The 20,440-nt window shown below is 47.8% G+C and overlaps 1 protein-coding gene across 1 annotated transcript; it reads left to right on the forward strand.

Annotated features, from left to right (window-relative positions):
- The first annotated feature begins 4,241 nt into the window (after positions 1-4,241).
- On the forward strand, positions 4,242-19,545 carry TPRA1 (transmembrane protein adipocyte associated 1). The gene is made up of 11 exons (XM_084269803.1): positions 4,242-4,287; positions 6,684-6,890; positions 7,045-7,177; positions 9,603-9,689; positions 11,231-11,303; positions 12,315-12,394; positions 13,490-13,600; positions 14,010-14,070; positions 14,968-15,070; positions 15,569-15,649; positions 16,667-19,545. Exons 2-11 carry the CDS (start codon positions 6,697-6,699, stop codon positions 16,899-16,901), a joined length of 1,158 nt encoding a protein of 385 aa, XP_084125929.1. The 5' UTR covers positions 4,242-4,287; positions 6,684-6,696; the 3' UTR covers positions 16,902-19,545.
- Positions 19,546-20,440: the final 895 nt, after the last annotated feature.

The raw sequence follows: 20,440 nt of genomic DNA on the forward strand, positions 1-20,440 counted from the left end.
CGGAAGGACCGCAGGCTGCATGCGGCAGGCTCAGCACCAGGATCCAGCTTTCCTGGGGGCCCTGAAAGTCACACCAAAGCTGCTAAATATCATGTCTTATCTTGCTTCGGCCTGGCAGTGCCAAGGGGTGCAGCGAGGTCAGAGTGTGCTCTGCCGTGTTTATGTGCTGGGCAGAGAACACAGCTCAGAGAGCAGCAGCTCTGGCTGAAGCAGGAGGACGCGTGCGGGCAGGAGGTAGGGGCAGTCCCTGGAGCTAGGAAGAGCAGAGTTCTGTTGGCACACACCACATTTGGGCTGGAGGGCACGGTCTGTGAATACAAGGGAAACAGAAACATGAATTCCCCGCCTCTTCTGTTTCGCAGAAGCAGTGAGGAAAGGAAAGCAGGACCTAAAGTGTCACGGCCTTTGCGGTGACACCCAGCAGTCGCCTGCCTGAGAGACAACTTTTGGATCTGGTGTCCCACGTGCTGGGCTCCAGAGTGAATCAGATGCAAAGAGCAGGTGGATTGGAAAGCAAAATCTCTCCTTCTGACACAGTTATGTGGGAGGTAGCATGTTCAAATAGTTAGCGCCTGAGGCTACGAGTGAGAAGACATGGATTTCACTCCTGGCTCTCTTACAAAGGCGTTTTTTTTAGGCAGAAGCACCTCACCTCTCTCTAAACAGAAATGTCCCTCCTATAACTCAGAGATGTTGGTGCCTGCCAAGCCTTTGAGCCCGGCACAGAACATGTCAAAAATTGCAACATATCATTAACCTGATCGACAGTGTGAGGAGACCAACTAAGAACTGGCTTCTCCAGATGTCATTCCAAAGGCATGACACCAGCCTAACAACCTGGTTCACCCCGGTGGAAAACTGGTGGAAAATCAGAGGAACGGGGCTAAGGCAGGCAACACAGCCTCAGGGTATGAACCCTCCATGAAGCTTGCTGCAGTGGAGATGCAAAATTAAATCTGAGGGGAGGATCAGACTTAAGCTGAGGAAGATGTATGCGTGGGGTGGGCCTCAAACACTCTGTGGGTGCCATTTGCTAGAGCAGGGCAGGCAAGCTCAATGTAGGGATCTTCTAAAGAAGTATATGCCTTGTACAGAAAAATTCAGCCTAGCAAAAGCCAAGCATTCCTGGAGAAGCAATCCCTAGAGCCCCAGGAAGAAAACCACAAGAGAACTTATCCTCTGGTCCTTGAAATGACTCAGACAACAAACATCCCCCGTGAAACTGTTCAATCAGACAGCTCTTACTGCCGAGAGTAACCTGACAATATTTAGCCACTGATGTCCTTTTAATTCCATTGGCTCATTTGTCCCACTGTTCCCTTGCTTACTGTATTAAACCCTCGGCCTGATGTTTGTACCTCCAAATCCTGCTCGTCACTTCTGCGTTCCCCTTCAGCTGCTCTCATCTGCGGTACGCCAAGTCTGCTCGGCCAGCCCTAAACTCCCTCAGGAGCCAAGCTCTCCCAGCTGTGAATCATTTGCCCCTGCCAGGGCTCAATTACAGGCTCCGGCCCATGGAAGAAGATTATTAACTCCTCCACCTTGTACCGAATAGCTCCTCCGCAGAGGCAGCTGAAAATCCTCCCGCTCCTTGCGCTGGAGGTGATGCGGGTGCTGGGTGACACCAGCCTTCACTCCTGGGCTGGCCCAGAGACAGGGTGAAGCTGTGGAGGAGCTTGGTGGCGGGCAGCACCCCACACCGGCTGGCTTCTGCCCCGCCGCAGCCGTCCCACACCCCGCGCCCCACGCCGAGACGGCATCGGGGCCTGGCGGGCCTGGACCGGTGGCTCCTGCGTGGCGAAGAGGTGCGAGGGCAGGCGGGGTGAGGGTCGCCGGGCCCCGCAGACATGTGGGCGAGCCCCGGCTCAGGAGCCGTGGGGAGCTCCAGCAGCCAGGGTAGACCTGTCCGCCGGGCTTTGCCGTTCGGCAGTTGGGCGCGTTGTTACAACCCGCGCCCCGGATCCTGGCCAGTACTGGCCGCTCGCGCTAAGGCACAGAGCGCCTTTAAAGCGCATCCGGCCCGCCCCTGGAGTCCCGCCTCCCGCCCCTACCCATTGGCTGGCGCCGCTATTTCTTTCGGCCTCGTTGACAGAGCCACTCTCTGCTTGGCCTCCGATTGGCCGAAGCAGCCCCTTTCTTGGGGGCCCTCGCTCAATATTGCTTCTGGGTCCGGCCGAAAAGGCGCCTGCCTTGACCGCAGGCTCTGACTGGCGGGGCGGCGTTCTACTCGAGCAGCACTTCAGCAGCGCTCCCTGGCTGAGAGGAGCGGTGGGGCTGGGGCCTGGGATGGTGGGGCTGGGCCCCCGCGAGTGAGCGCCGTCGCCGGGAAGGCAGGGCCGGGCGGGCCGGACCCGCGGCGGGTAGGAGCGGCGCCGGGAAGGGGGGCTTAGGGGCGAAGGGGCGGCGAGCGTTTACAGCTCGGGGCGGCGGGGCCTGTCCCGGTGGCACGGCCTGGCCGCGGCCCTCTGAGGCGAACGGCGGGGCGGGACGAGGCCCCGCGGGGTCGCCGGGTTCCGGCAGCGGGTCCTGGGTGCGAGGGGAGCCGGGACGGATGTGCCGGTCGGGGTTTAACGGCCGGTGCCTCGCCACCCAGCTGCCCTGTGTTCGCACCCAGGGTGCCCGGGCAGGAAAAAGGCTTCGCGCTTTGCCTGGGGCGCTGCGGGTCTGCGGGGACAGGCGGTGTCGGCTCAGCGCTCTCTCGGGGCGGGCCTGCTGCTCTCCGGGGCTCCGCTGCCGTGTGCCGCCCGGGAGCCCTCCCGTGGCAGGTGCGTGGCCTTAGGGGTACAAAGCGGCTTCGGGTTTTCCTCAGCGCCCCGGTTTGCCCCGGAGCGCGTGGTTTGTGCCCCCCAAAACAACCCTGAACCAGCCGAGAGCCGAGGGTGCCCCTTTCCGAAACGCGCCCCTGCACCGGGATTCCCGGGCCGAGGGTTTCGGGGTAGCGCTGGTGCTCGCTCTGCTTTTGGCGAGTTGCTGTCGCTGTTCCCGGCGCTGCGGCTGCTTTCTAAGTTTAGCCCAGAACGAGATGAGAACAGAGCGTGGGGAAGAGAGAGAAAACGGCCCTTGGTCGTGGGCGGAAAATCCCCGTCTCGTGAGTTTGTGCCGATGGTGATGGGCAAACTGCAACAGTTGTGACCAAGAGTGAGATCTGAAGAGTCACCTCACAAAGTCACAGAGACACTTGTTTAAAAGCATTTAAGTTACTGCAGTAACAGTCATGTTTTAGCAGGAATCTGGTCAGTGCGGTTTTCTCCTGCAAAGATACAGTGTTTTAAGGACCAGTCTTTTAACCCTTGTATGATCTTTTTCTGCAAGATCTTCACATGCTGTTTTCAGAAAGAAAGCAGGCTTTTTTTTTTTCTTTTTTTTTAAAATTGGAGCTGAAACTCTGGTGTGTAACTTGCTTTCATGTGGTTGGGCTTTGAGAGCACAGAGAATTGCCAGGAGTGTGAATTTTGCTGAGCTCTGCTAGGGTTATGGTGCTGTGAATCAAGAAGCAACATCCCCTTGGTGAGAGGCAGCGCTGAGGGGGCAGCTGAGCCCTCCCTGACACTGTGTCATGCCAGTGTCCTTCAGCCGAATGTGACTTGTGAGCCCAGTGCCTGGGCAGAGGAACAGGCCTTGGCCAAGTCAGGCTGTAGTGTAGGAAACCATTTCAGTTTCTTTTCTAGTGCAAGGCACTGGTTTCCTTTTTGTGTGGCTACAGGGTGAGTTGACCCTTGTTGTGTAGGCTGCGCTGGCTGAAGCGAACAGCCCCAGGGAAGCAGGGTGTGGTGAGTGATCTCTTGGATATGCTCAGCTGACTGGATTTATTTTGGACTAGATGGGGCATGGGTTTGGACAGTGCACTGTAAGGAGCAGTGTTGCTGGGGCTGACGAGCCTAGCCGGATCCTTGCCATTAGTTCCTCCTCCTGTTGCTGTAGAAGTTGCTGGGGATTTTGGCTGGAATGGGCCAGTTCTCCATATCCTCACCATGGGGCTTTAGCCATTAGATAAGCATGACAGTCACACTGGCTGATGGCTTTGGCTGTTCTTTCTAACCACATCGGATGTTCTGTTGCTCTGCCTTTGTGTGTGCTCAGTTTTAGGAAGAAGAATAGGATACTAATACCAGGTGTAACCAGCAGCCTGGCTGAAGGGTGAACTTGATTCTGCTTTGCCCTTTGAAACTGTGACGGAGCCCTGTTACATGCAGCCAACTCCTCTCCTTATCAGCAGCTCTCTGCCATTGTGTGATAGTGGTGGCTTGTAGGGGAAGAAAGTGGAGCCTCTTTGTCCTTTTTATAAAGGTGATGTTTTTCTCATGTAATTCTCTCAGAGCTTTATACTTAAGCTCTTTTCAGTGGGACAGGCAGATGAAATTCTTTGTCCCAGAAGAGATAGTAGGAGGATGTGAGGGTTTGCAGTTGATGATGTCATACTACCTGTGCTCTGTGAGAGTTGTTTGTACCCTTTCCCAACATTTTAAAAAAATAGATAGAATTTTTTCTGTGTTAGCAAATACTCTATACTTGTCCTTGCTGCTACTGAGATGCAGAGGTGCTTCAGGGGAATAGAATGGAGCAAAATTATTAACAGAAAATTATTCTCGGTGGTGTCAGTTCAGAGAACTGAGAAGCTTGGGGGGAAGAGAGGCCACTTCAGAGAGAAGTCTGGAATTTGAAAGTTGTTTGCTGGAACCTCTACTAGAATGGGGACTTGTTGGCAGATTCTGCCACCTCAGCACAAAGTTGATCTTTCCAGGTCTGCACGTGTTTGTTTATTCAACGTGACGTCTCCTGTGCAGCACAGCATATGGCAGTCGTGAAAGAGAAATCCCAGCTCAGCAAGTATGTGTTAGCATGGGTGACTCAAAGGAAGGGCTTGTTAGCTGAGGGTGGGGTGATCCCCTTACCCCTCAGGAGACTTGGGAAGAGTTTCATGCCCTGAAAAGAAAGAAGAGTCTGTGGCTGACAGCCTCGAGCAGTTTGTGAGGAAGGTGATACTGAACTCAGCTCCACGGATGACACAGGGCTGTGCAGGTTTCTTGTGATTTGTGATTCACCCAGAACCTATCAGAGAAAATACCTTTTGACTCCTGTCATGGAGGCTGTCAGTTTTGCCATGCCAGCCAGGGCTAAGGTCAAACTGGCAGATTGGTGGCGTTTTTAGATGAATCATGGGTTGACTGTAGCGCACAGGCTGCTGGAGAGCTGTTTCTGGCAGTGTGCATCTTTAAGATGCCAGCTGATAGAGTTGTTTTGTTTTTTTCTTAATCTCTGTGTTGTCTGCAAACACTTCTATTGGCAGTGCTGGGAGAGATGGTAGGACCTCGTGTTTGTATTCAGCTTGTAGCTAGTCAGTGCCTTTACTGCGTGGGCTTCTGTTTTAGGGTGGGAAGAGGAGAGGATTTGTACAAGGCAGTACATTGAATCAGGAGTAGGCTTAGTAAGGTAAATCAGGTCAAAACTCTAGTATATGCTAAATCTCTATCTAAAGTCCAGTGTGCCATAGTTCACTTAAGCTTCCAATGTAATCATAGAACCAACAAAGGGATGAACTGCTACTGGTGGGGTTTCTGCCAGAGCCACTGGCACAGCCAGGAAGCATGTGGACTTTCATGGATGGCAGAGCAGAGTTTCCCTCTAACTTCTGGAGATGTAGTTCATACTGTAGCAGTGTAGGGACTGGGGATGGACAGATGGTGGAAAAGATGTGAATGTGCTCTCAGGGGAGGCAAGACAGAAAGAGTTTCATCAGGGTAATGGGAAGTCCTGTCTTGTCATCTTTCTAAGAGACAGGAGAGGTGTAAGGTAGGGCAGGTAAACGAACTGAGTATTGTGACTCTTCAGGTTCTCACTCTGCTGCATGAGAGTTTGACCTTAGGAAAGCCATTAGGTAGGGCTGCATCTAGTTCTGGGTTTGTAAACTACCAGTGATGCTCATCTGTGTCTGAGAAGAGCAATGCAGTCGAGACAGGTGGATGTAAAGAAGTAAGATAACCTAATGCTAAAGGGTTTTAGAAAGACACTGTCTTTTCACAGCCTTACTGGTGTGCTTAAAATTGAAATAGTTCTGGTGTCTTGGGGAGGGTTAGAAGAAAAATGCTGAATCTTGGCTCTTGACAGTGTTGGTTTTGGAAGATGAAGACTCTGTACAGTCCCTTTAGGTAAAAGTATGTGAGGTTCTCCCTGCTCTCAGACTGTAGGGTTGGTAACAGCAAAAGGCTTTAGGTATGGACCTTGGTTTTCTTCACAGTAGTTCTTCATCAAATCGTTGACTGTGACTTCTTGATCTTGGGAGGGGGAACAATAATTAATGTTCTGGTGCAGCTGAGTTTGTGTCTTCATCTGATGATGCTGTGTATTGCTGCAGAGTCTTGATTTCTTCTACAAATCTGCCAAAGCTCAAACAAATCCCAAAATTTAATCCAGCAGAGTGTTAAAGTATTTTGAAGGTGCTTGTTACTGTGATACAAGATAGTGGTTTTGTACTGTCCACAGTAGCTGTGTGCAGAGGAAGGGCAGGTGGCATTTCATTGTGCAATACAGTCTTTCTGATGATGATAATTGGCTGCAACAAGCAGGAAGCAGTTGTGCAGGGGCCTAATGGCAGGGATGTATTTTTTTGCTCTGACTCACAACTGATTTAATGTTGCTTTCTGTCTTTGCTGTGGTTGTCTTGGGCTGTGTTTGACCTGGACCAGAAGGAAAGGCAGGATGTTCCAGTCCATGATGTCTCTGATAAGATTCTCTGTGACTGACAACATCACATATTCGACTACCCTGGTGACAGCACTGGATAATGTGACATCTTTGCCCCCAACAACAACAACGCAGGTGACCAATGGCACCAATATCACTGTGCCACACAAGTGCCTGCTGTTGCTCTACGAGGACATTGGGAAGTCCAGGTGAGATGAAGGAAATGGGACCACAGCCTGGCCCTGGGCCAGGGGAAGGAGCTTGCTTTCTGGGAGCTTGGTTGAGAAGGGACTGGGGCTGGTGCCTTGCCTTCTAGATGTTGAAGAACAGAAAAAAAAATCCTGGTTTATTTACTTTTTGCAGAGTCCGCTACTGGGATCTTCTGCTCCTGGTTCCCAATGTGCTTTTCTTTATGTTTCTTCTCTGGAAGCTGCCCTCTGCCAGGGCCAAAATCCGGGTCACTTCCAGCCCAATCTTCACTACATTCTACATACTAGTGAGTACTGCTCTGTGCTTTTGAACTGATGAGTGAGTGGTTTTTATTACCAGTCATGAACAATTGCACTGAATTAGTGCAGAGAGAACCTAAACGAGATCTCACAGGGATAAGACCTATTTTTAGTTGAAGGGGTACTACAAGGAATACACACACATTTTCTTTACTTTTTCTCTTCCACCCCATCCCATCCCCACCCCCTTCCGTTTTTCACAGATTCTGGCACATATCTACTGGATTTGGGTGAATATTGTTTTCCTGTGGTGATTCACACCATCCCACCCCCCTTTTTGTTCTTTGCTGTCATGGAATTTAGCATCTTACACTTTCTTGTCACATGTAACACAAAAACAGCTTTTCAAAACCAGCTTCTCACTAAGGTAGTGAAACACTGGAGAATTATTAATGTGAAGCTGTTGGAACGCTTGGTCATCTGCTGTAGAAAGTGCTGATGTGACAGCATTCTGGTGAGTCTGGGAATGTAGAAACCCAACCCTGTTAGTTGCTTTCCCATCATATCAAAGTGGCTGCCGACTTGATGACATTGTTACTTCTAAAGGTGAAAACAGAATGTCTAGGCAGTACAGTTACAACTCTTAACGTGTAAGATCTTGTCTGTTCTCCACTCCAGTGTAAAAAGCCACAGGCAGCTTTTGATTTAAGGTACACTCTGTAGTAATCTCTCAACTTTACTGGCCACAGGGCATGGTAAATGCATCTGAGGATCTACCTCGATTTGTTCAAAAATGTCTTTCAGAAGCTTTATCATGGGTGCTTTTTGAGATCTCAGCTTGCCTCAGTGTGTAACATAACATGTTTGTTCTTCCTCAGACATTAGAGCAGGTTGTAGAAGTAAATGTGTGTTTGAATTGAGTTAGATGGAGGTGTCCTCCTTTGGGCTGTGTACAGGTACTGGCATGGCAAAACCCAAGAAGCACCAAAAGGAAACCTGAGCTAGCTGGCCCAGTTGAATCTCTGGTGGGAAGTCTTGTTAGCTCGTTCAGGTCAGAGTGTGGGTGCTGCACTTGTGCCTGCTTTTGGATAACCAGGTATACACACCAACGCTCCAAATGTTTAAAACTACCACCAGACATTTTCACTCTGGATTTAATTTTTCCTTCACTTTTCCATTAATGAACATGGCTCAGTAGGAAGCTCATGTCAGAGGCTTCAAAAACCAAAAACTCCTGAGAAACCACAGGGAAGAAGAAAGTGAGCTGACCGTATGCTATTGACTTTTTCAAGACAGTGAGAAGCAGAAAGTGATGAAGCAGCCTTAGAGGAAAATGCTTTCATTCAGTTCAATCTCCTGGAGTATGTTATTGGGAAGTGAGGATGTCAGGGTGTGTTGTGAGGATTTCCTTTCAAACAGCAGTTTGTCATGCCTTGAAGGAATGCTTTCATGTGGAGTCAGTGATTAAAGCCAAGTTGGTGGATTGGGAAAATTTCATACCAACTTAGAAAGGAAGGAAAAAGGGTATGTTTTCCTCTCTGATGAATTATTGCTGCTGCAGAGCACCATTACATACAGGGACCCTTCTTTTTTGTCAGGAAGAGTGATATAGTGTTCTTTGATGGCATTTGCATCCCTCCTTCCTCTAAGGAGGAAGTATTTGGCTGTAGGTGGCTTTTTGGTCATTTCCATTCTCCAGTCACCTTGGGTTCAGCTTGGACCCTCTTCTGATAGATGTAGCTGTCTCATACCTGTACTGTCAGAATTAGCCCATAACTCGAAGACTTTTAGTTGGGAAAATCCGCTTTCTTAGCGGGTAAGTCCACAGTGGAGGGTGGGCACATTCATCAAGTCACATAGAGTGGCTGTGGCCTCGCAGGAGTTGGTAAGTCAGCCTTGCTGAGCTCCCTGCTGTTGTGCTGAAACAGCTGCTGTGAGCTGCTGCGGGTGTCTGTGTTGCGCTGTGTGACAGCCTAAGGTGTTTTAGAGCTGCTGACTGCAGCCTCTGTGTTCCTGAGCACGGTCAGTATTGAGAACTGCACATCTCAGTTTTCCAGCAGATCTGAAGTGTAGTGGTTGCTATTGAGTGATTTCTGATGCAATTGGTTTGTTATACTGAGCCTGTAATCTTGTCATTTGGAGGGATGTGGGGTTTCTTGTCTTTTTTTCTCCTCCCCTGCCCAAGTGTACTAAAGGGTGGGAAGACTTTGTAAAGATACTGTTGTGAGGAGTGGATGAGACCTCTTCAGCTGTTTCATCTGGCAGTTGAAGAAATCTGTTCCTTTCTAAACTCGAAGCCAGTACTCCTGCATCTAACAGGCTTGGAGAATCTTCTTTGGGCAGTTAATCTGCTACAGTAAACCTTAGTACAGGCTTGAAAATGGAGCTGGAAATGGTATTCAAAAAAGGTTTCTGGTTGCTACTGCATATGTACCTGTTGACATGAATTCACTTCTGGTATCTTTTGTGTAGGTATTTGTGGTGGCTTTGGTTGGCATTGCTCGTGCTGTTGTTTCCATGACTGTGAGTGCCTCTGATGCTGCCACAGTTGCTGATAAGGTAGGTACAGCACTGATTGTAGAGGCTCTGCTTTGTGTGCTTCTGGTCACAACAATCTGCTAAGGCTTCCCTTTTATGCACATACAAGAAGACTATTGGCTTTTTTCAGTACTCATAGCTACTTATACTATGGAATCCTGTTCTGATATCTGTATGTAAACAATCACAACATCCAGGGCTGTAAAACAATGGACTTCCTAAAATAGACACACAGGGTGACAGCAAACCTTTCCTGTTGCAGGGATGGAACAACTCTGCTTTGCAAAGAGCTAAACATTCAGATACCTTTAGAGGATAGGCAAACCTGTCCTTTGTTACTTTTCCAATATTTGAGTGGCTCTTTGAAAAATATTTAGTTATTTTGTGTTAAAAGGAAATAGAACTGAATTCCCTTTTGAAACTGATATCTGAACATCCTTAAAGCCACTCTGAGCACAGGGTAAACCCTTAGCAAACAGGAAATAGCTTTGTACGTGCTGTTCTCTTGTAGTTATTTGACTTGTAGCACAATAGTATATAAAACAAAAAGCTCTGTAGTTCTTGAGCTATTAGAGGGAGAAGAGCCACCTACAGAGTGCAGGTCTTCTGTCTCTGTTCTCTGGGATCAATGTGGTTCTTTTGCTTTTCCTTTTAGTGTTACCCATCAGAGCGTAGCAGTGCACTGCTGGTTGTGAGTGGCTGGATGTTTGTAGTGTTTTCATTCACCTCTGTTGAACAGACGTTAAGTCCAGGACTTGAATGATGGAGAAGAGATGAGAAGGTGCTTTTCAGCTCTGTTGCTTCTAAGTGCACCTTGTGGGAAGTCATCCAGTAGAACAGATATTCTGTCAAGTCTTCCTACCAACACATATTCTGTTGGATTCTTTGGTTTCCTCTCAGCCATACATACATACACACACACAGAGTGTATTTTCTGAGATTAGAAGTGTCTCATCAAATGCCTCTTAAAATACTGTGTATCTTCAAATGAGTGTCATTCAGTGCTTAGAAGTAAAGGATTAGTAAACCACAATTGGGGCTTAGGTCTAGCACTGATTTATTACGTGACTACCTAGAAAGTTGCCTCACCTCCTGTTTTTTTTTGGTCTTGTTTCACCAAATAAAACACAGGAGTGAAAGACAAGCTGGAAGTGAGGGGGCTTCATATAATTGTACTGTAGAATCTACTGCTTTAAGAACTGGTCTGTTTGAATGTTATACTTTTAAGGTCGTCTTGGTTTTGTGCTCCTTGGGAGTACAGCAGAAAAAAACACATCCGAGACATGTGCCACATCCTCAGGAGTGGCAAACCTCAGCCACTTCCTCTGTCCATAAGCACGCTTTTTGCTCGCTCCCACAACTGTTGTGCTTCACAGGCACAGTCAGGGCTTGGAACAAGCATACAATTAGCACCCCTACAAAACATGAAGGAGGTGTGTGGAAATGACCTGCTCCACTCAGAGGGTGCCATCCCCCGCAGCAGAGAGTGGAATTTTGCTGAATTAACTTCCAACTGGTTCCTGTCTCCTAATCCTGTTTGTCTGATTTCTGTTATCCCTTAGATCCTGTGGGAGATCACAAGGTTCTTCCTTCTGGCGATTGAGCTGAGCGTGGTGATTCTAGGCCTTGCCTTTGGTATGTGTCAGGAGGTTTTTGAGTGTTTTGTGTGTTTCCTTATTCCCTTTCTTTCCACAGAGGCTGCATTTGTAAGTTTGTGGACATGCTGATTCTGAAAAGGGAAGGAGCTCAAGAATAAAAACAAGGGGCAGATTGGGCAGTTTCAGTTAGAAATGCCTGAAAACCTGGCTATATTTACAGATCTATGGCTTGTGCACTTTCAGGCTTTTTATGTGCTTTGTTTGTCCTGCATGCATGTGATGGAGTGTACAGCTTAGGTGAAGAAGGCTTATGCAAAGATCAACAGTCTGATCATTCCTTCAACCCCATTTTATTCAAAGGGGTCCTCCTATTCCCTCCTTAGTTGTTTTGATTCCATCCTGGCTTCATTCAGCTGCTTTAACTGCACCTGCAATCTGTAACTCTACTGTTTTCTGCAGTGCAAGTGAAAATGCTGTTTGGAGAACCTCTTCCTGTGGGCCAGAGGAGAAGGAAGGTGGTAGGCATCGCTGTTGCATCTGCCAGTAGGACATCTGATCACTAGCTCTTTCATCTTTTGAGGGCTCCTAGAATAATTTGGGTTGGAAGGAGCTTCTGGAGATTGCCTGCTTCAGCATATTCTAGTGCAGATTTCTCTAGATTATGTAAGACCTTCTCCCTAGCTCTAACCCAGTCTCTCATCAACTTTTTTCCCATGAAGAAACTTTACAACACAACATTTCCATGTATGTCACACTGGAGTCATTGCTGACTTCTGTGTAACCCCCACAAAAGGACTTACTTGCTTTCTGCATATTAGTGTGGGCAGAGGAAAGCAAGTGAAATCCTGTTGTTTTGTAAGTGTTATCTTGTCTGTGAAAGGCTCAGCCCTCCGAAGAGGGAAGTGGCTTCTAGGGGTTGAGTCAGCTTTGACCTTCCCTTGAAGTCCTCTGGAAATGCAAATATTTTCCTGGAATGGTTTTGGAGAGAACTGATCTTTACCAGGGCTGGGATCATATCCTGAGACATTTCTGTATTCCTGAATTCAAGGTCACCTGGAGAGCAAGTCGAGTGTGAAGCGTGTTCTGGCAATCACCACAGTGCTGTCTCTGGCATACTCTGTCACCCAGGTGAGTACATGGGGGAAGAATGGGTTTGTAAAAGGGGAGCTTGACTCTGAGTTTAGGCAGTTAGGTGTGGGACCCCTATCTGGAACGGGGCAGCCTTGCTCTTTGAGGCTTTAGAGAGGGACTGAACACTGGTGTCAGTGTGTGAGGATCCCCAGAGCATACCCCAGGCTGCATCTCCCTGACCTCTTCATGGCAGGAGTGGCTCGGCCAAGACATGAGATGGTGTTTAGATAGGTTGCCTTGTTTAGTGAATTTAGTGAATTTTGGAACCAAAGTGAGAACTTTTTCAGTGGATGGGGACACCTGTGCTTGCTGAATAAGGGCAGTGGAGTGGGCCTCTTATCTCCTTGCTCTGAGAGCTCCTGCTTCCCTTCAAACTAGCAGCTGGCTCACTAGCTCAGTTTATTAGCTGTGTCTCCAGCTCTCTGAACAATGCAGTAAGTGTCTGGATTTGTTCTCCTCTGTGTAAGTGGTCAGTCCTGTGTGTCTCTGCTTGGGGCAGCACCAGAATAACACATAGGTTCTTTGTTCTGTGACCAGGCTCTTGTGGAGACAGGGAGCTGATTGCTACCACATGATAACACTGAAGGAGCCTCATTTAAATATCAAGTGTTTGAGCTATGACTGGGTCCAGTAGGGCTTAGAAGCACTTTTATCTCTATGCTTCTGTTCATACCTTTTTTCAGGGATTCAAGTGAATGAGACAGTGTCCTTTTCCAGCTCTTGCACAAGTGTAGGTGTTTTTTCCAGGTTGCTTCAGCAGGAAAGGTCTACTTTAAAGAAAAAAATACAATTCTTAGTTTATTTCAAACAGACAACTGGTTGCATCCCCTATCCCCTCCATCAGTTTCTCTTCTGGAATGTCATTAATGCTGTTTTCCTTCAGATGCAGATCCCTGTCACTTTTTTCCTTTGTTTGTTATTTTCAGTTTCTTCTTTAATTTTACTTGGTCTGAGCAGGGTAACAGTTTGGTCTTAGGTGGCTGGGACAGTTCAATTGTCTGAAATTCTTTAAACAGTCTCCTCTGCCCAAAGACCCACTCTAGTGAGGGTGCTGACCATAACAGAATCATGTAGGTGCCCCTTCTTTCCTAGGGCACCCTGGAAATCCTGTACCCTGATGCCCACCTCTCAGCAGAAGATTTCAACATCTATGGCCATGGAGGGAGACACTTCTGGCTTGCCAGCTCCTGTTTCTTCTTTCTGGTAAGTACTGAGCCTGTGTTATGCACTCTGATAGCTTCTGAATGGGCAAGGAAGATGATTTGTGTATAGAAAGGCCCTAGCCCCCTTTCTGCCTGATACAGTGCAACACTGATAACTTCTGATGGGAGCAGGGAAGCTGAAGTAATGAAGGTGTGGTGGGAGCTGTGGTAGCTGAATTCCAGCTGAGCCCAGATGTCCTTCACTCAGTTGTTTCTCAGTGACCAGCCTTTGTGTGCTGATGGGGGTGAGGTGTGGGGCCTTGGCAGCTGCTCTGGGTTCAGTATCAGGGGGTCTGTGACTGTCCCGAGACATCTAGGGGAGTGTGTGACTCTACACACATCATCCCTGCAAAGATTATTGAGGGCAGCTGTCAAGCACCTGTGGAAGAGTTAGTTCTTTGTCTCAACAGGTCTATTCCTTGGTGGTGATTCTTCCAAAAACTCCTCTGAAAGACCGGATTTCTTTGCCCTGTAAGTGACTGCAGTTTGTTCCATAGTATAGAGGTACACAGTGCCAGAGTAAAACCAAAGGGGGAGTAAAAGGTTCCTGCATCTGGTTGCACAGTGGAAACACCCCACTGTCTTGTGGTATAGATACATGGCAAAGGACTGATAAATTACCCCTGGAAAAATAGTATGTTGTGCCTTTTGAAGAGGAGAGTAAGAGCAATTAGGCTGCTACTTCAGTAGCTGAACAATTACATTAAAACTTACTGCTCAGTTAATGATACAGATGTAATGTAAATATACAGTCTTCAGAGAGCCCTAAGAAATGGCTTCTTAATAACAGCTTCCTTTGAAATGCCTGTGTGATGTTAAAGTGTACGTGCTGATCATCCCCAGGAAAGAAAAGCTAATTGGGAGCTGCTTCATAACTTTTATCTGGGCATTTACTTTGTAATAAAGATGCTTCTCTTCTTGTTGCAGAAAATCTGCAGCCCTTGAATAGGGAGAGAAGCTGTTACTAAGATGTTTGCATTGGGCTGTTCCCCCTCTAAGTGCTGGCTGCTGTGTGTGGGTACCCTGAGGGAGTGGCTGTGTATGGCACACACAACAAGCAGGTGGTTCTGGGCCTGATCCACCTGGTGTCCAGCATAGCCTGCTGCTCCTGTCCAGGTCTCCTGCTGTATGTTTTCAAAACCCATCTTGTGTGGCGTTGTGCATACCCATGCAGGAGGTTTAGCCTACTGTACCCCATCAGTGCTGACAGCATGGGACAGGAAATTGCAGTCTTAATTCTTCAGGAGTTCTTAAAAAGACAAGATGGTTAGATGTGTTGGCTATGGGGTTTGCTATCTCCATCAGACAGGTTTGCACTGGGTTGGTATTTGAGGTTGAGCTTCATCTGCATCCATGTTTTTCCCACAGCCAGGAAGAGTTTTTATGTTTATGCTGGAATCCTGGCACTACTGAACCTGCTGCAGGGCCTGGGCAGTGCCCTCCTCTGTGTGGATATCATAGAAGGACTGTGGTATGTATCCTGGGGGAAGAGCTCTGCAGCCAAGCTTGTGTTGCATTTGAGTGTCCTTCAACACTGAAGACAGACAAGAAGACAAGCTTGGGCTGTGTTCCTAAGGAGGAGTAAAGCTGTTGGTTCTGTTTTGTGCCATAAGAGCTCTGAGTGGTCAGGAAACTCGCAGTGGAGAGGCCTAGAAACCTGACACATATCTGGAGTCTTGTTCTTCAGGGATCAGTGTCAATTCTGTGAGTCAAAACTGGGAATACTAAGACTGTTCTTGGTCAGACCTTGGGTCTTGGCATGATTGCCCTGGAAATGTCTAGCAGCAGTGACACAGGGATGGTGATCTTACTTTGCATTGGTTTGCATTTTTTTTGCACAAGACTTTTCTTGTGCTCTGCTTGGGCACTTTGGAGGGAAATGGGATCATTTGGAGGGATGTGCTGGGTGTTATCTACTGTATTGTGCTTGAGTGCTAAATTCCTTCATGTTCCTGTCTGCTGTTGACAGCTGTGTCGATGCCACCACGTTCCTTTACTTCAGCTTCTTTGCACCTCTCATCTATGTGGCATTCCTGAAAGGCTTCTTTGGGTGAGTAGCCAGGAACATGAGTTTAGAGGGGATATGTTGTAATTTAATTGCTCTGCACCCAAGCTGTCCCCATCTGCAGAGCAAAGGCAGGGACTAGAATGCCTGATAGGTAACCAGGTTTTAATTTCTGGCCGTTTTTCTTGTGTGACCCAGGCCTGGGTGCTTCTGTCCAAGACTCCTTTGTATGCAAAGCAGAGCTGATAGTGATGTTCTGCTCATGCATTTAGGAGGATGGCTGCTTTGTCTGCAGCCTGTTTAGCTCAAAGTTTTGCTGCTGAAGTTGTAAACAGTGAGGGATGGAGCCCCGGAAGGTTAAATGATCCTCCTGGTGGGTGGATTTTGGGATGGGTTTGTAGGATCTAGGCTGAGAACTGCACTCAAATGGGCCCAAGAGTTGCCAGTTAAAAGCATTCGGGAGTGCGATTCCTGTGCCGGGTTTGCCGCCTTGTGGCCGCTCGGAGGAGTTGCATCTTGATAGGAAAAACTCGAGTGCTTTAGGGTAGCCTTCAGCTTTTATTGTCCATAAGCAAGAAACAGAAGGCTTTAAAATTGAGAACACTACAGTTATCCTAAAATATCCAAATGTACCTTTATTGCTTTCTGAAATCAGAAGGGAACAGTGTCCGAATTGAGAGATGGAAACTGGTGGTCCACAAGTGCTTTGGTTTTGCTGATGTGGACAGGTGGAACTTGAAGTGGATTCCTGTTGGTGTCAGCAACCGGGCTGCTGTGGAGTTCAGTGTTGTTGTTGCTGTTGCCCCCAGTAATTCATAACTCCAAAAGTGAGAACATTTTTCCCACACTGGAGTCAGGATTTCTCTGAAGTGGCTTAACCCAGAGCCACATCTAGCATTACTTCATGGCAGAGTATGCTGGGTAGATTTCAGGACTGAAAGCCAGTGTGAAGAGGTTTTGGGGTCTGAGTACACCATTCCTCAGTGCTGCTGAGGTTCAGTTAAGGGTAAGTGGCTGTGATCCTACATGGCTTAAATGTGTTTTAACCTTTCATCTCTTCAGGTCTGAACCGAAGATCCTTTTCTCCTACAAGTGTCAGGTGGATGAACCTGAGGATGTGGATGTGCACCTACCCCACCCGTATGCTGTGGCCAAGAAGGAAGGAATGGATTCTGGGTTCTACTCAAGCACTCAGATTGACACCACAGCCTACCTGGATGACGTGGCCTCTATGCCGTATCACGTGGGCAGCATCAACAGCATAGACAGTGACCGCTGGAAAGCCATCAATGCCTAATGCAGGGCTACCCTCTTCATGCCATGCCTCGTTCCTTTCCTTCCAGACTCCCTGATGCCACAGCTGTTAGGATGTCCATTGGAAATCTGTCCTTGGCTTTCTGCCATGGCTTTCCTCTCTTCCCTAGGATTTCCAAAACCTATCGTGGAACTAAGTTGACGGTCCAAGTCCTGTTGGGAAAAACATTTTCTGTCGCTGTCCCAGAACAGTGTTAGAACCAACTTAAACCTATAAACACTGAATCTTCCTGATCCTCTGTGTTCCAGATGTGAATATGACCCAGAAGATGGTGTTTGACTGGCACCTCTTCCTTCTCAATGACTGAAAGCACTTATCTGCCAATTAGGGGAATGGTGTTTAGGGATGACAGTGTTGATTTGACTGCTGTATTACGCATACATAGAAAGAGTTTGTTGGTTGAAACCAAAGGTGGTCATCCTGAGCTTTCTCAAGCAGTGGTTGCCTGGGGCTTGTCATCATACAACAGCCCAGGTGGTGAATAGTGGTGTTTGAGGAGGGAAGCTGGTCAGCTGAGCTTGTCTCTGGTTTCAGCTAATACTGATAAAAATCAAGAATTGCAGCTGCTGGGGATGAAAAGGAGTGGTCTGAGTGTGTGGGAAAGAAGATAGGTATGAAGAAGAATGATTTGTTCTTTGTGCCCTGAAAGCATATTAGGGAGCACTGGCTAGTGTGAGCAGCGTGGATGTGACTGAACAATAGGGACAGGAGGATGGGCAGTGGTGCCATCTAGCTGAGCTGAAGTAGCTGTGAAACAGTCTATGGAGGCTGTAGTACTGTGCATCTCTGCTTGCTGGAAAATTGAGGTAACAGCACTGAGTCAGGGCCGAGTTTCAAGATTAAAACTGATGAGGTGGGTGCACTATCCACCTGCAGCCTGCTTTGGGGCTCTGGCAGGGTCTCAGAGAATGCCGTGAAGGAGGAAGCTGACTCTGCAGATGAAGGCTCCAGAGTTGACCGGGTGCTTGAGGCAGAGCAGAAGCCCATGATGAGTCTGAGCTGTCAGTATTAGTGACTGGAAACTCTCAAGCACTGTACATCAGGCTGGCTGGTGTTTTAGTTGGGAGGCAAGTGGGACACAGATGTGTTTCTCTGGCAGTGTTCTTCTCTTACATTGCAGTTCAGATCCCCGTTCTGCTGGTCTGAGCAGCTTTTATGGCTCAGTGTGGTAAAAATACTTACATGTATGTGGAGTGTGGTTCATTTAAAAATGATCTGGAACTTCCTAATCTCTTCCATGCTGGAAAAGGGACTACTGTTGTCTGAGCTGTCTGGTGTGTAGTTTCAAGACATCGTGCTCCAATCCAGGGGCTGTTCAGTTGAAAGCTGGATGAGGCTGTTTTCTGTGCTCTCCAAGGATGAAGAGGTGTATTCCTCTAGCTCCGGGGGTGCTTTCCTACCTGAGGAGGTCTGCTATAAGCAATAGCAACTTTCCATTAGAAGTGGTAGAAAGAAGGAATTTGAGATGTTTGGGGACTGTGCACATCTCTTGTCCCAACTCCCTGGTCTTCCTGAAGAACACTGAGGCAAGATGTTCTGGGAAATTGTCATGCAGGGTGCAGCATGGAGGTGTTAGTTTGGATCACGAGCGGGTAGGGGAAAGCATTTGCTACCAGGTGTTCCTTCCCTAGGGAAAGTAAGTTTGGTTAAGAACATGAACTTCATATTGATTGCCAAAACTATGCAGGCCCTTTGCTTATCTCTTTTTGTTAATGAGCAATGCAGCCTCTCTGTTCTGCCTGCGGACTTTGCCCCTCAGGCCTCTAAGTAGCACTGGCACCTTGAAAACAAACTCCCCTTTCCCCCCCCTTTTTTTTTTTCCTAAATTTACTTTTGAGGAAAAAAAGGCTTCCATGCATGTATGTGTGAGAGCTGGATTGTCTCATGTAAGTCAACAGCCTTTCACCTTTCCCCTCCATGCAGTGGCTGGGTAGGAGCTGGCCATGTCAGCCCAATTGCCATATTAGAGAAGTGTTCCATCTGCATCCCATCACTCACTGTGGATCGGCCTGAGCCACGCTTGCTTGCTTACTCTAAAAGGGATGGATGATGTGGTGCCTGTATTGTCCTTCTGCTGCTCCTGACACTGCTTACAGCACTGATCCTGAGCTGCTGCTGGAAAGCGTGGGGAAACCTGCAATGCTTCCCTGCAGTTGGTGGGCTTTGGACAGAGCCAAGAGATATGAAGGTCTTACAGCAGTTAAGAAATAAAGGTGCAACTGCTTTTCTGTCCCAAGGAGTATTTGCTGACTCAACACCCTGACTGAGAGGACTTAGCTGCCCTCCTTGGTGATGTGAAGAGCAGACAGTGAATTTGCCTGTTGATCAGTTTAACTCAGTGCTGAAGGATCACCTGTGTGTGGTCGACATGTCCATCCTGTCCTTTGCTGGCAGGACTCCAGTATTTCTGGAGCGTCCCACGTTCTGCTGCTGAGGAGCTTCTGCACTAGGTCATGGACTGACCTTTCTCCTGTTGTATTTTTATGTATATATCAAGCTTTGGGCCATATTCACTGTGGTCCTTGAGCAGAAGTGTGTTGTGTGTGGGAGGGTTGCAAAGAGAAAATATAGAATAAATGTATATTTTTGTTTGTAAATTAAAGAAATAAAATTAAGTTTGGCATAACCAGTCACACTTCATTTCTCAAATGAGAAAAATAATTATTGTGGCAACAAAGAACTTTCAGATCTTGTTTAAAAACCTGGAATAACATGATGTCTTGTTGTCGGAGATGGATCTATTGGTGATGAAGGTTATTACTAGGACAGCTGATAACTGCAGACAGCGGTCTGCAGGTCTAATTGTCAGTGAAGCCTTTAGCTCTTCCTTTGGTAACAGATCTTGCTGTTCCTGAGTGTGTCTGGTAGCAGGAAGCTTTGCTGTAGGAGATCATTCTGTGCTGCTTGGGGAAAGGCTTGTGTGGAAGTTGGAATTGACTCTCGCTTATTTCTTTTTCTGGCCTTTGAAATGAACTTTGTGTCTCAGGACTGGTTTTCTGGCTGCAGGGAGAATATAATAGGTGCTGGATAACAGCTAAGGGTGCTGGTGGTAATCAGCACCCCTCAGGTTCTCTTTGGTGGGGGTGTGCAGGCTGGGAAAATGGGGAGAGCTTTGTCTCCACCTTGGGATTGGGTGATTGCGCAGTAAAACCATACAGAGCTCCTTCCAGGTGCCCTGCAGAAACCTGGGGAGTGTCCTAGGAGACACTACCACTGAAATTAACTTGGACACCCTCTGCTCTTGAGTAGGTGGAGAAAAGTTTAAGTTGCCATACAGCTTCTCCACCATTATCACGGCTGCTTCCACACCAGTGTCTTGCAGGTTATGGACTCTGTTGGGTCTCCTTAGGCTCTTGGAGACCATGGGAAAGTACAGCAGTGACTTGCAGTTTGTTTCTTTGCCCACTCTCTCGCTCCAGGAACTTTGCAGATGATGTCTCTCACCTGGCTGGAGTGACACATGAAAGAGGCTTCAGGAAGGATGACAAGAGTAATCGAATTTACAGGAAGACTTCTGGAGG

Source organism: Gallinula chloropus (genome assembly GCF_964237585.1).
Source record: "Gallinula chloropus genome assembly, chromosome: 12".
In the NCBI taxonomy this organism is placed as follows: Eukaryota; Metazoa; Chordata; class Aves; order Gruiformes; family Rallidae; genus Gallinula; species Gallinula chloropus.